This window comes from Orycteropus afer, unplaced genomic scaffold (genome assembly GCF_000298275.1).
Source record: "Orycteropus afer afer isolate SDZICR_OR568_19922 unplaced genomic scaffold, OryAfe1.0 scaffold00197, whole genome shotgun sequence".
Classification (NCBI taxonomy): domain Eukaryota; kingdom Metazoa; phylum Chordata; class Mammalia; order Tubulidentata; family Orycteropodidae; genus Orycteropus; species Orycteropus afer.
In genome coordinates this window covers 5,778,281-5,793,622 of record NW_006921784.1, presented here as the reverse complement: position 1 = coordinate 5,793,622, position 15,342 = coordinate 5,778,281, and the positions used below count along the sequence as shown (strand labels likewise).

Genomic DNA, 15,342 nt, shown 5'->3' with positions numbered 1-15,342 from the left:
ATATATATAGGTTTGACGAAGGCTATCTCTACCTATATATTTATATGTACAGCAAATATATCCATGAATGTAGTATAGCATACAGGGTACAAGGTTATGAAAACCTCTTAGCCATAACCAAACACCTTGAGGAAAAGAGTCACTGGGTATGGACCTCAAGGCCATAGTCTCAGAGGGCACTAACGTCAACTGGCATAACATAGTCCACAAAGATAATGTTCTACATTCTAGTTTGGTGAGTAGCCACTGGGGTCTTATAAGCTTGTGAGCGGTCATCTAAGTTGCAACTATTGGTCTCTCACCATCCAGAGCACAGAAGAGTGAAGAAAATCAAAGATGTATTTAGTCCAAAGGACTAATAAAGCTTATGACCCCCACCTCCATGACCCTGAGACCAGAAGAACTAGATGATGCTTGACTACCACCACTGAGCTCTCTAAAGGCATCACAGTAAGAGGTCCCATACACAGTGGGGGAAAATATGGAACAAAACTCAAAATCATAAAAAAGACCAGGCTTACTAGTCTGATGAAGACTGGTGGAACTCCTGAGACTATGGCCCTTAGATACCCTTCAGGCCAGGAATTTAACTTAACTCTGTGATTCAACTGGCAGCCAAGCAACTGACAGACCTATAAGGTGAACACTAATACCAGGAAGGTAGGCATTCACTGCAGCAGTCAAGCATATGAGACCAAGAAGACTGTACTTGCCCAGAGACAGAGCTAAGAAAGCAGAAGGGGAGGAGAAGGAAGAACGAAGAGAAGGGGTGGGCACAGGAAGGAAGTGGGAAGAATGCTGATAAAGTGTGGGAATCGCAGTAAATGTCACAAAACAGAACGTGTATGGACTGTTCAATGGAAAATCAATTTGTTCTATAAACTTTCACCGAAATCATAATTTAAAAAGAAAAAAAAAAAAAACACCACTCTCATCAATGCATCTGTACTGAGGTGTAAGCTGGACGCCACATGCAAGAATGCTACAAAGACTGTATCACGCACTATCAACACCTCAACACTCAAAACTGGTAAAGTCTTAAATGCCTGTTGACTAGAAGGGGATGGTCCCAAACTTACCTACAATATACCAATGCCCATATAGTATTACGGGGCTTAACAAAGACTTTTTTTGGTTTTTGTTTTTAACACAGACTGGACTCAGCAGGGATAAAGAACCCTTTTTCCAAAGACCTTCAGCAGCATCAGATCACAGGGTTGCCCTTTGGGATTAATCACAAGCTGATGACTCTTGTTTTTGACCATGTTGATATTCTGCTTCTCGTGCCCTGCCATGAATTCTCCTCGATCCCAAAAAAGGCAGCTCTGATTTCTCCCAAATGCTAACAAATTTGTAGTTATGACCGCAAGACCAGCACTTCACTTTGAGGAAGGAATAAATACTCCGCCAAGGAGTGTCTGAGAAGGCTTTGCCAAGACTAGACTCTCAAAGCCCACTAATCTTGGGGAATGAGTAATGAATTGTTTGAATAGTTTAAAGTAGGGGGTTTTCTAGGCAAACAGAAGAGAATGTGGTGTGTAAGCATTGGTTTCCTATGGATGACTCTGGTCCACAAACCAGACTGTGGATTCTCTCAGAGCTGACACTGTGTCTCAGTCCCAGCTGAACATCTAGCACAGAGTCTAGCGGACAGTGAGGATTCCCACATTTCAATGAGCTGTAAGTCTGTCAGGAGTAAAAACCCCACCTCCTACTAGGTACTTGAGAAACATTTTTTTGCTAATTGATCAATTATTTATTTTCGTACCTCACATAGTTTTGGAAGAACTAAAAGGTAAGGCTTAGGGGAGCAAATACTAAACTATGTCCTTTGTCCTGGAGAAATGGCAAACAAGAGAACCAGTATAAAGCTCTCTTGAACCTCACTGAACTATTACAACATACCAGTTGGTGTTATCCATGTATAGTAGGGACGCTGCATTCCAAAATCTGCCAACCGAGGAGATGCTAAAGGACTCCACACTCCCTTGTGCTAGTCTCAAACTGGAGTAGAAATATATATCCCCTCCCCTTCCAACAACCCCAGACAAAAAACTGAGGGGCTTACTTATGGTAAGCTATCATAGCCAAGCTTCTTCTTAGATACAAGGGAAGCTCCAGTACTGCATTATGATTGGCTTCCAAACACAGACAAAGTATTACCTTTTCCCTTAATAAAATACTCAAGACTCTCATTTGGACCAGACAAAGGCTAACTACATCTTTTTGACCCTACATTTTTAAAACAGCTTTTTTAAGAAACAATTTTTATGTATGAAAGTTATCTTAGAGACTGTGTTCAAGTGTTGATTCCATCCTGTCCATTTTACAGACAGGACAACTCAGACCCACTGTCATTAAGCCACTTGCCCAAGGTTACAGAGTCAGTCAGTGGCAGATGCCCTGGGTCCTCAGGCAGCTCTTTCTATGCCCTACCTTTAGAGAAAGAGTGTCACCAGCTGGCTGCTGGAACTGTGCAGCAGACACAAGTGGCTAATCCCCAACAAAGAGCAGCACGTTCATTTCTTCACTCAGCTTTTCCCAAAGGATGACTGCTTCTCTGTGCTAAGTGTAACTGTGATGAATTTAATCATTTGCCATCATGTGCCAGTACAAGTGGCTCAGGCAGCCATTTGATTTAATAAATCAAATAAAGAATGCAGCAAAACCTGATGTGACCATGAGATCCACTGACTAGAACCTGGGAAACAGCTATGGACTCTAGAACAAATGCCAGAAAAGAGAAAATTCTGTCTTCTCTGGTGCTCTCTCTGGCCTCTTAAAATAGCAAAAAGGGGAATTTTAAATATTTATCTGTTCATACTTGTTTACAGAGCATTTCTGCAAATTTATCTTGTATTCAAACGTTTCCTTGGGGGGGAAGGGTGTTGTCCCACCTTCTTCATAGCAAGTGCCAGCCATCCATTCTTAAGGAGCAATAACAACCATAATAATGCTCTTAGCAAATAAGGCCAGCGAGTTCAGAAATCAGAAGCAGACGTAAAAGGAACTGACCTAATGGCAAGCTTAAAGAAAGTTTAACCCAGTTTAGAAGGTGATGAATGAATTTTGACTCTTCATGGTGAAACATCCCAGCTCATAGTAGATAAACGTCACTACAAGATGTCAGAAACCAGAGAATGAAAATACTTGGGACCTAAAACAATGTGGAAAAAAGGGAAGGTTCCAGGAAAAACACAAAGGCAGTGCCTTGGTTTTGAGAGCTGAGGTTTGCTCTGTGCTGCACATTTTAAAACCTTTGCAAGGGCTGGATCTTCCTCCCAGCTCCTCCTCTATGCTGCCATGCTACAAACACAGGAACAAGAAGGCCTGCAGACTGAAAGGATAACTGACATTTACCACGATACAGAAAAAAAGACACTTCCAAATTCATTTAAAAAATAAAAATAAAAAAAGAGTTAGCAAAATTAAAGCTAAGGCCAGGGTCTTACTTTCCCGGATCTGGCATCTGTGTGCACAGCAACCGCAGGGACTGAAAACTCCTCCGAATAGAATGAATGTTTGCCATCCCCATGAACACAACTTCACAGTTTGGGTAATACTCTGGAGAGAATAACAATAAAGAGAACACAAATATGTTGAATAGAAAGCCCACATGGTCAAATTTAAAAGCAGCAAACTGCTATAAAACAAACACATCACAGCTGCTGACTAATGAAACTGCAACGTTTTGATGTTTGACTATTAGCCCAGGCATTTATGGTAAGAGGAAAACATTGCTTGAGTGTTAGCTATCTTTGCCAAGAGAGTGAAAGTAGGAAGGGTGGATTTGTGAAGAAGATTCTGACATAAAATGGAAGCTGTTATTTTCAAAAAGGCCTACAAACTTCCATCTCACTCTAGGTTTACTCCTTGGGTCTCACCTTACTTGGGGCTCTATAATCTCTTTACTTCTACTGGAAAGAACCTGGTAGAACAATGCCTTCATGCATTCAAATGTCACATTGGTACAACTGCTTTCAATTTCCAACTTAGATCACATCTGAATAGGGAGTTTGGTGCCCTTCATTTTCCATCAGCACACAACTGGCACCAAAGAGGTCTCTCCTTGGGGAAAGCCAGCACTCAAATGGTAAGGATGTTAGAGGTCATGACAGAGGCACTCTGCTAGAGTTCTGTATTTACTGCTGTAATTTCCATCTCAGGTTTTCTAAGTAGAAGCCACATGAAGAGTTTTCTGTGAGGCCAGTGATGAGCACACCCACTGTCAAAGGCAACAAAAAGATTTTAGAAGGCTGAGAGACTGAGCCAGTAAAGAAGAACCTTCTAAACATGAACAGGCCTTCTAAGGCAAGAGGATTTTCTTTTCACCTGAAGGTTGGTACAGGGCAGAAAGATCATTTAGTTTCTTTGCCCCTCCTGCTCCAGTGCGAAGAACCCACAGAGCAGCTCTGGCTGTTCGAGCCAGGTCAAGGAACACAGCTTGCCCGCTTCAAACTGAGAACTAGGTCTCAGCTGGGAAGGAGCTGGACTCGAGGACCGCGCCAGTGGACGAAACACCACACAGCTCACCTGGGCACTCGCAGCCTCCACCTTTGGCGCGGTTGGCCACAGCCGCTGCATAGGACCGTGCATCCAAGATTAAAAGCTTCTGTGGCTGGACGACTAAACTCTCTGCTCCTGAAGCATTTGACAGAGAAGAGTCTAGAGACATTGGACAGGGAGAGTGGAGAAAAACAAAATAACCATTTTTCTACCAGAACTGTGCAAAAATAAGAACCAAAGGTATACAAAACTAACTAAATGAAACCTACCTAACCAGAACCCTTGATACAGAGGACTTCTCTCTGTATTTTGTTTTCTATTTTGCCTTCTCATGAAGGTTGATGAGGATTTATTCTACAAAACTAACTCCCAGACCACACAAGGGGTCCATATAGCCCAATCTCCTATTCCTCACCTCCATATCCGTAGTCCTTTAATGAAGCCTGACATTTTCCCTATGGTCTGGAGACACTGCAAGGGCCCTACCACATAAATACTCCACTCTTGTCACGATGGCCAGAAAGACAACAGACACTCTATGCCCTCTTCAAACAAGTTTGAAAACAAAGGGTGTTCTGGTTCTTTACCAGCACCCATGACTCCTCAACAATCCAATCAACTGAAGCTTCACCATCTCTTCTGTGAAACAAACTCTTCATTTTCTAAGGAAAAGAAATGTTCGTTAAGCACAATAAAAAATGATACCATGGTCCAGGAAGCTCCTTACCAAACTCTGCATCAGAAAGGTCTCCCCCATTGGGAAAGTCTCGAGAACTGTTCCTAGTTGACAGCTTCCTGCCACTCGATCGGGAGTCAGAGGCACAAGCTTTGGCGACTGACTGCACGAGGTGCTCATCGTCTGCATTTCGCCAGCCCCACCAGCTGACCTCTGGTTGTCCACAGCGGGCAATGACGGCTCCATTGCTCTGGTGCCTACATGGGGAACAAGAGCCCAACAACTGTACCCATCCCATTGACCTCAGATGCTCTGTGCTCACACAAAATGTGAGGAAGTGGATTTTAAATGCTTACCAGCTTGACTACAAATAAGTGCTAGGTTAGCTTCAAGTCCTTTAAGTATTAAAGAGGGCAGAAATCTTAAAATAACAACAATAATAAATAAAAAAAATCTATCTGACTCTTTTCAATTATCATACCATTACAGAGATTTTCATAAAGTTACTAATAAAACGACAAATTTTCTTTTGGAAAAAATGTTCACAAGCTAAATGCTTAAATTTATTTTTAGAAAATCAGGTAAAAAATAATTTATAAATAAGACATAGTTCTGCCACTGATAATGAAGTATCAATCCCTCCTTTTTAATACAGAACCTGAATACTCTGGCATAATGGATGCTGAAACAGAGAAGCATGTGTTTCCTCACTGACTTCTGAGGGCCAGTGGCAGCAACTATGCCCTCATGGCTGGCTTGGAATCTTTTCAAAACAAGATCCCCCTTTGTGTATTGAAACACTTACCTGGCCTACAGTGAACTGCTTCGCAAAATCCCCTGCGATTTCATTATGTCCAACACTGCTCTTATTATATGAAGACAGCTCAACAAGCCAGCTACCCTACCCTCAGACTCACAGAAAGAAAAGAGCAACATAAGCCACGTTCTGATAGATCCTTTTACAAGTAAGATCAGAAATCACACTCATGGTCTACTTTAAGATGCTATTGAAACTTAGGCTTTCCAGGTGATTAATGTCATAATAAGAGCTCTGGTGGCATAGTATTTAAAGCATTTGGCTGCTAACCAAAAGGTCAACTGTTCAAATCCACCAGCCAATCCATTAGGAGAACGATAAGGTAGTCTGATTCCATGAAAATTGACAGCATTGAAAACCCTATGGGGTACTTCTACCCTGTCCGAAAGGGTCGCTATGAGTCGCAATCAACTCCACAGCAGTGGTTTTGTTTTGTTTTTAATGTAATTGTTGACAGTAAGTTATATACCTGTAAAAAGTTGAATTAGCAAATGTATAGCATGTATTTTTACAAAAAAAAAAAAAAGAGAGCAGCTGAAGAGGCTGCTTAGGTACAACCAAAGACCTTGTGGGTCATTGATGTTTCTTGGTTTACAGGTTTAGGGCTATGGTTTCATGGGACATCCCAGGTAACTGTCCTAATAACACTTTCAGTGAAAGTTTCTGTTCTACCTCCTCCTTGCATTGCGTCTAGGATTTTAAAAGCATGCAAGAAGCTGTCCAAGGTATAATAATTGGTCTCTATTTGCCTGGAGCAGCAGAGGAAGTGGGAAAGTCAAGAAAAGGAAGAGGAAATGGACTGTGTGCCTAACTGCCTCCATGAACAACTGCCTCCTCTGCCCTGAGACCAGAGAAGGGGATGGGGCCCAGCTACCACTACTATTCTATAAAAGAATCTTGATCAAAAAGGGGGAAAAGACAGAATAAATTTCCAAATTCTCACAGAATCCAGACTTTCTGAGTCTGGATGAACTTCCAAAACTGTTGTCCTGAGAAAATCTTTAAACCTTAAAGCAAAATATACCCTGAAGTCTTCTTTAAACCAAACAGTAAGTTAGCTTATTTAGTAAAGAGTGTTTGCCTGGAATATCGTGTTCTTTTGCGGAACAATCTATATAGGATCAAATTGACAACAAAAACTCACAAGGAGAGAAAGGAAGCTTAAGGGGCAGCAAATCCCTGGTAACGGAGGAAGAGCAATTCGGAAAAAGAGGGCAAGAATGGTTACACAATTTGAAGAATGTCACTGTCACCAAATTGTACAGGCAGAAACTGTCAAACTGGTATATATTTTGTGGTGTACACTTTAAACAATTAAAAAAAAAAATGCATTGACCCATGTCACTTTAGTTTTGTGCATTTCACTGTACATAAATTATACTTCAATAAAACGCATTAAAAAACCCAAAAAACTTTATTCTTAAAAAACAGGGTTTTCCTGATTAAGCAACTTCAGTAATTAAAAAGTTATCAAAGTAGTATTATTTGGTAACAAAAAGGCAAAAAGTTCTGATACATGCTACAACATGGATCAACCTTGAAAATGTTACACTAAGTGAAAGAAGCCATTCACAGAAGACCACACTATATATCGTCGTATGGTTCTGTTTATATGAAGTGTCCAAATTAGGCAAATATTATAGGGACAGTAATTAGATTAATGGTTACCTAGAGCTGGGACGCTTGGGGGGAAATGGGGAATGACTGCTAACGGGTATGAAGTTTCTTCCTGCGATGATGAAAATGTACCAAAATCAATTGTGCTATGGTTGCCCAACTCCAAACATATGGAAAACCACTCAATCATATAGGATATGCTTTAAACGGGTGAACTGTACAGTACATAAATTTTAGCTCAATAGAATTTTTTTTTAAGTTATAAATCAGTTCACTGCAAAAATAAAGTAGCATAAAAAAGCTATTAAGCAAAAATTAAAATGTTCCCTAAACCCGATTCTGTATCCCATAGAGAACCTGTCAATCTCTTAGCTCCCTTTACAATTGTTTCTAAACACATACACATAAACATGCCCAAACAGTTGCCATTAAATCGACTTCAGCTCATGATGACCTTCTGGATGTCAGAACAGAACTGTGTTCCACAGGGTCTTCAATGGCTGATTTTTTGAGAAGTAAATCACTGGACCTTTCCTCAGAAGCATCTCTGTATAAACTTTCCAACTTTTTGGTTAGCAACTGAGTGTGTTAACCATTTGCACCATCCAGGATCTCCACTTATTCCACGTTGTTGCTGTTATTAAGTGCCGTTATTTGCCACTCCTAACAACCCTATGTATGACAGCGGGAAATAACGCCTGGTCTTGTGCCATCCTCACAATTGTTGCTATGTGTGAGCTCAATGTTGCAGCTACTGTGTCAGTCCATCTTATTAAATGTTCACCATCTCTTCTGTCTGTTGTTTTTCTGGCCATCGTGAGAAGAATGGAGTATTTACGTGATAGGGCCCTTGCAGTGTCTCCAGACCAGAGAGAAAATGTCAGGCTTCATTAAAGGACTACAGATATGGAGGTGAGGAATAGGACATTGGGCTATATGGACCCCATGTGTGGTCTGAGAGTTAGTTTTGTAGAATAAATCCTCATCAACCTTCATGAGAAGGCAAAATAGAAAACAAAATACAGAGAGAAGTCCTCTGTATCAAGGGTTCTGGTTAGGTAGGTTTCATTTAGTTAGTTTTGGTTCTTATTTTTGCACAGTTCTGGTAGAAAAAGGTTTATTTTGTTTTTCTCCATTCTCCCTGTCCAATGTCTCTAGACTCTTCTCTGTCACTTTTTCGCTGACCCTCTTACTTTACCAAGCATGATGTCCCTCTCCAGGAACTGGTCCCCCTTGATAACATGTCCAAGTGTGTTGTTGTTGTTACGTGCCATCGAGTCATCTCCAACTTATAACAACCTTATGTACAACAGAACGAAACACTGCCCGGTCGTGTGCCAACCTCACGATTCCTACTGTACCCGAGCCCACTGCTGCAGCCACCATGTCAATCCATCTTCTTGAGGGCCTTCCCCTCTTTCGTTGACCCTCCACTTTACCAAGCATGACATCCTTCTCTAGAGAATGGTCCCTTCTGACAACATGACCAAACTAAGTGAGACCAAGTCTGGCTATTCTCGCTTCCAAGGAGCATTCTGGCTATACTTCTTCCAGGACAGATTTGTTAGTTCTTTCAGCAGTCCATAGTTCAGCATTCTTCGCCAGCACCACAACTCAAAGCATCAACTCTTCTTTGGTCCTCTTTATTCACTGTCCAGCTCACACATGCATATGAGGCGACTGAAAGTACCATGGCTTGGGTTAGGCCCAAGCCTAACAAGGAGCCTAACAAGTCTTCAAGGAGATATCTTTGCTCTTCAGCACTTGAAAGAGGTCTTTTGCAACACATCTGCCCAATGCAGTATGTCTTTTGATCCCTTGACTGCTGCTTCCACTGGCATTGATTGCAGAACCAAGTAATAAGTCTCTGACAACACCAATCTTTTCTCCATCTATCATGATGCTGCTCATCGGTCCAGTTGTGAGGATTTTCGTTTTATGTTGAGGTGTAATCCATAGTGCAGACTGTAGTCTTTAATCTTCATCAGTAAGTATTCCAAGTCATCCTCACTTTCAGCAAGCAAAGTTGTGTTGTCTGCATATCTCAGGTTGTTAATGAGCCTTCCTCCCATCCTGATGCCACGTTGTACAGCTTCTTGGATTATTTGCTCAGCATACAGATTGAATAAGTGTGGTGAAAGGATACAACCCTGATGCACTCCATTCCTGATTTTAAACCATGCAGTGTTCCCTTGTTCTGTTAGAATGATAGCTTCCTGGTCTATGTCCAGGTTCCTCATGAGTACAATTAAGTGTTCTAGAATTCCCATTCTTCTCAATGTTATCCACAATTTGTTATGATCCACATAATCGAATGCCTTTGCATAGTCAATAAAATACAAGTAAAAATCTTTGCTTTGAGCCAAGATCCATCTGACATCAGCATTGATATCCCTCCCTCCACATCCCCTTCTGAATCCAGCTTGCATTTCTGGAAGTACTCTGTCAATATACTGCTGCAACCATTTTTGCAGCAATATACTGCTGCAACCGTTTTTGAATTCTCTTCAGTAAAATTTTACTTGCATGTGATATCAATGATATTGTTCGATAATTTCCACATTCTGTGGGATCACCTTTCTTTGGAACGGGTGTAAATATGGATCTCTTCCAGTCAGTTGGCCAGGTAGCTGTCTTCCAAATCTCTTGGCATAGCCAAGTGACTGCCTCCAGGGCAGCATCCGTTTGTTGAAACACTTCAACGGGTATTCCATCAATTCCTGGAGCCTTGTTTTTCGCCAAAGTATATGAGATGAAATCACACCATCATCAGTTCCAAGGAGCTTCTGGTTATACTCCCTCCGAGACAGACAGATTTGTCTGTTCTACTGGCAACTCATGGTATATTCAATATTCTTCATCAACACCATAATTTAAAGGCATCAATTCTTCTTTAGTGTTCTTTGTTCACTGTCCAGCTTTCATATGCATGAGATTAATGGAAATACCACGGCCTGGGTCAGACATACCTTAATCTTCAAAGTGACATTATTGCTTTTCAAGACTTGAAAGAGGTCTTCTGCCACAGATTTACCCAATGTAATATGTTGTTTGATGTCTTGACTGTTGATTTCATGGGCACTGACTGTAAATCTATGTAAGTGAAATCCTTGACAACTTCAATCTTTTTGCCATTTATGATGATGTTGCTTACTGGTCTAGTTCTGAGAATTTTTGTTTTCTTTATGTTGAAGTGTAATCCATACTGAAGACTAGTCTTTGATCTTCATCAGTAAGTGCTCCAAGTCCTCTTCAAAATCAGCAAGCAAGATTGTATCATCTGTACATCACAGATTGTTAAAAGAGTCTTTCTACAAGCCTGATGCTGCATTCTTCTTTATATAGTCCAGCTTCTTGGATTATTTGTTCAGGATAAGGACTGTGTAAGTATGGTGAAAGAATACAACCCTGACGCATACCTTTCCTGATCTTAAACCATGTAGTATGCCCTTGTTCTGTTTGAACAACTGCCTCTTGGTCTATGTTCAATTTCCACATGAGCACAATTAAGTGTTAAGGAATTCCCATTCTTCTCAGTATTACCTATAATTTTTTTTATGATCTATACAGCTAAATGCCTTTGCAAAGTCTATAGAACACAGTGAACATCTTTCTGGTATTCTTTGCTTTTAGCCAAAATCCATCTGATATCAGAAATGATATCCCTCATTCCACATCCTCTTCTGAATTCAGCTTGAATTTCTGGGAGCTCCCTGTCTATGTACTGCTGCAACCTGTTTTGAATTACTTTCAGCAAAACTTTACTTGCATATGATATTAATGATACTGTTTGATAACTGCCACATTCAGTTGGACCCCCTTTCTTTGGAATGGGCACAAATATGGACCTCTTCTAGTTAGCTGGCCCGGTAGCCATCTCCCAAATATCCTGGAATAGATGAGTGAACACTTCCAGTACTGCATCCATTTGTTGAAACCTCTCAGTTGGTACCTAGAGCCTTGTTTTCCATCAGTGCCTTCAGTGCAGCTTGTATTGCAGATGCATGTATTGCATAGATGTTCAAGGAATAATGTGAGAAAGATGTTTATTCTTAATCCTAAAGCTCATAAGCAATAAATTAAATTTAGCAATTATCAAATTCTATTGGTGCTATCAGCTTGCCTGTAGTTTTACAAGTTTCTCTCATTGGGAGAGACAAGGAGCTAAACTGGCAATAAAACCTCATTGATTCTTAATATGCCTACTCACATATAATAGGTGCTGGGTGACCACATGTGCTATGGTTTATGCCCTTCCTGAGAACATAATTTTTAGCAGGGAATAAGAGCTATCCATTTCTATTACATTGTAACAAGTTTTTCTTCAACCTGCACTCTTAGGCTTCTCTGCCAAGAGCAGAATTCACCTTTTTGAAAATGAGAGTCTGTCTGCCTGAGGCTCAAAGTCAGCAAGCCCCACAAATGCTTCCTGCCAGGGCTGCTGACCTACACCTTCACAGAAGAGACTGGGAAGTCCTCCCATGTATCCTCTTTCTGTGCAACGGTTCCCAGCAATGCCCAAGAGGAACAGTAGATGGCACCCTTCAGCCTGGGTCTTAGATTTTAAGGGCCACTGGTATCATGTTACATGCTGTAGTACCAATTCTGAATTGTAGACACCATATATTACAGAGTAGAACTGCCCTATAAGGTATCCAAGGCTATAATCTTTATGAAAGCAGATAGGCTCATCTTTCTTTCACAGAGCAGCTCGTGGGTTCCAAGCATCTATAGGTTAGTGGCCAAGCACCTAACCACTGCGTCATCACAGCTCTTTGTATTTTACAGAGAAACCAATAAAGCAAACGAAACCAAAACCAAACGAAACCAAAACCAAACCACTGCAGTCAAGTCAATTCTGATACCTAACGACCTTACAGGACACAGCAGAACTTCCCCAGAGGGTTTCCAAGGATATAAATCTTAACAAGCGCAGACTGCCACATCTTTCTATCATGGAGCAGCTGCTGGGTTCAAACTGTCGACCTTCTGGTTAGCAGCCGAGTACTTTAACTACTGTACCACTAGGGCTCCTGAATGGAAGATGGTTAACTAAAAAACTACAACCCAAAAGGAAAAGCGTTGCTGTCATTCTAACAAACAGAACCAGCAAAGAGTACAACAATTAAGATGTTCAGTGAATGAGCCCCCTGCTAGAACACTGAATGCTGCAGTTTTATATAGAAACACAGAACTGTGTTAACTGTCCCCAACTCAGCCAGTTAGGCAAGCTCCCTAAATGACTAGGAGTTTCTAATAATCACCCAATACAGAAAGGGGGAGCTGTGAATTGCACTACAGATGGGCGCCCTTCTCACCATCTTGCTGTGTTAGAGCAATCTCTGCCTTCAATAATAAATCCAATTTAGTGCTCTCTCATCACAGTAGGAGAAAGCACTAATCAGGGGCTGGTTCAGCATGGTGCTGTCATGTCACTGCCGCCAGCAACCTCAGGAACCATTACTGCCGTCTGCAGATAACTAAATTCAGTAAATTCACTCAGATTCGGGGGCATCCTGCCACCAAGGCAGGCACAGCACAGACTGGTAGAGTGTCCTTGTTTTGGAGAACAGGACAAAACCCAAACATATCCCGTATAAAGCTCCCAAATGATATAGCAACAGTTTGAAGTTCAGAAATACATGGCACATGTTCTGAGACACAGGCCAATTCCAATAAGCCTGTCTGATCTTTACATGGACTAGATGAAACACTTTCATTTGTAAACTTTGGAGAGCAGACTATCTCTCAGAAATTGCAAAATTTTTTTTCATTTATATGTACTCTAGAAATGGGGAGAGAGGGTATCTATGGCTCATGCCCTTCCTGAGAACATAATTTTTAGCAGAGAATAAGAGCTGTCCATTTTTATTACATTATAACAAGTTTTTCTTCAACCTGCATTCTTAGGCTTCTCTGCCAAGAACAGAATTCACCTAAAAGCTCTTTGAAAGTGACAGTCCTTCTGCCTTAGGCTCAGTCAGCAAGCCCCTCAAATGCTTCCTGCCGGGGCTGCTGACCTAACACAGCTGCTGGCCACTGAGCTGCAGCTGGCTGATCACTGATAGGCCCCTTCGGCTTTGACTGCTCTCTAATTTACCACGTGAGTGACAGGTAAATTTGCCGACCTACTTTTCCAGGGGTGTCAAGAAAACACAAGTCATGAAAACTGAGACTATTCAGGGAGGCTACCAAGATTTGCTTTCAGTGAACTGAAAAGAATGAGCTGGTTACCTCAGTGGGAATTCCGCAAGGAGATAAATCCCTTGCCTGCACACAATCTCAGTATTTCAGTGGAATCGCTCCTGGCAGAAACAGTTTCTGATTAAGCTACAAGTTTGGCCTAAGCTTATGGAATCCAAAAAGTCAGCCAACTGGGAACATGTGAACATTATAAGGAGATGACATCTAAACTAGAATGTCCAGAATAAAAGAACAACATCTTAAAAATTTAATGTGATTTTGTAAAAATGGAGATTTCACTGGATTATAAAAGTAGCCTAATCAAGATGTAACTTAGTAAAGTCTGGAGCCTTGTTTTTCGACTAAGTATATGAGATTATAGGCATTATAGCATATGAGATTATAGTATACCAGATTATAGGTATTCATTTAGATGCATATCTACAAAGAAAGAACTACTGTTCCCACTTTCCTAATTAGGAAACAGAATGAGGTCGGTCTGGGGACTTACTAAAGGTGTCATAGCAAGGAACGCCACAGACGACTTGACCCAGGTCTGTGACTCCAAACCCTGTGCTGCCCATCACACACCACCCCCTCTTCCAGAAACTTATCTTTCTTGTCTTTCCTGTCTCTTGGCTTTGAGATGTTCTGTCCAGCCAAGCCCCAGCCTCCCTCTCTGGATGATCCCTCTCCAAACTGCTTCTACGGTTGGAATCTCAAACACAAAGGCAGTCACAGACAACCTGACCCTATGTTCCCAACTCTCTCAATCCAAAGCCCCTGCTAGCAGCAGAGCTAAATGCTATGACATCATCTTCTTTCAGCATGCCAGAAGGATCCTGAAACAGCCAAGTCCAGTCACTTTTCTAAATGTTTTTACTGGTGTCCCAAAGTTCCTATCTTGGAGTTTCCTTTTGTTAATTCTTATCTCCTTAACTGTAGGGTCTGATTCCCATAATAAAATCCTCATGGCCTCACATCTGGACTGCCAGTGGGTCTCTGCTTCTAATCTCTCTCCTTCTAGACAGGGCAATTATCCTGAAAATCATTTCCCTTAACAATGACTCCTATACAGGAAAGTGAATGCCAGGCTTCCCCAAAACAACGGCAAATTTCCATCTTTCTAGACATCTGATAAGAAGCTCTGATGGTACAGTGGTTAAGGCATTTGGCTGCTAAACAAGAGGTCAGTGGTTCGAACCCGCCAGCCACTTCATGGAAGAAAGATGAAACAATCTGCTTCTGTCAAGATTTAGAGCCCTAAAAACCCAATGGGGGTCAGATGCTTCCCCGAATCAGAGAATCCACACTCCAACAAGCACACGGGTGGGCTTTCCCTGGAACAGGGTCCATCTGCTCTTGCCACTCCGCCTTTGTATTTGCCATCTCCTCAATCACACAGCTAATTGCTAATTAACACCCCATCTTTCCATTAAAGCCAAGGTCTAAACTCTGCTCCTCCGTAAGAAGTGGTCTCTGATAAATGCTACCTGACCATGAGAAATCAACATCCTTATACTCTATGGCACCACATGATACC

General features: G+C 41.5%; 1 protein-coding gene across 1 annotated transcript in view; it reads right to left on the bottom strand.

The window, feature by feature from the left end:
• MTMR3 (myotubularin related protein 3) overlaps positions 1-15,342 on the bottom strand; it is a 52,200-nt gene that overhangs the window by 12,946 nt on the left and 23,912 nt on the right. The window contains exons 7-9 of the mRNA XM_042781936.1: positions 5,234-5,439; positions 4,534-4,665; positions 3,453-3,564 (exon numbers count right to left, since the gene is read on the bottom strand). Of these exons, the coding sequence (XP_042637870.1) occupies positions 3,453-3,564; positions 4,534-4,665; positions 5,234-5,439 (450 nt within the window). The remainder of the gene's footprint in view (positions 1-3,452; positions 3,565-4,533; positions 4,666-5,233; positions 5,440-15,342) is intronic.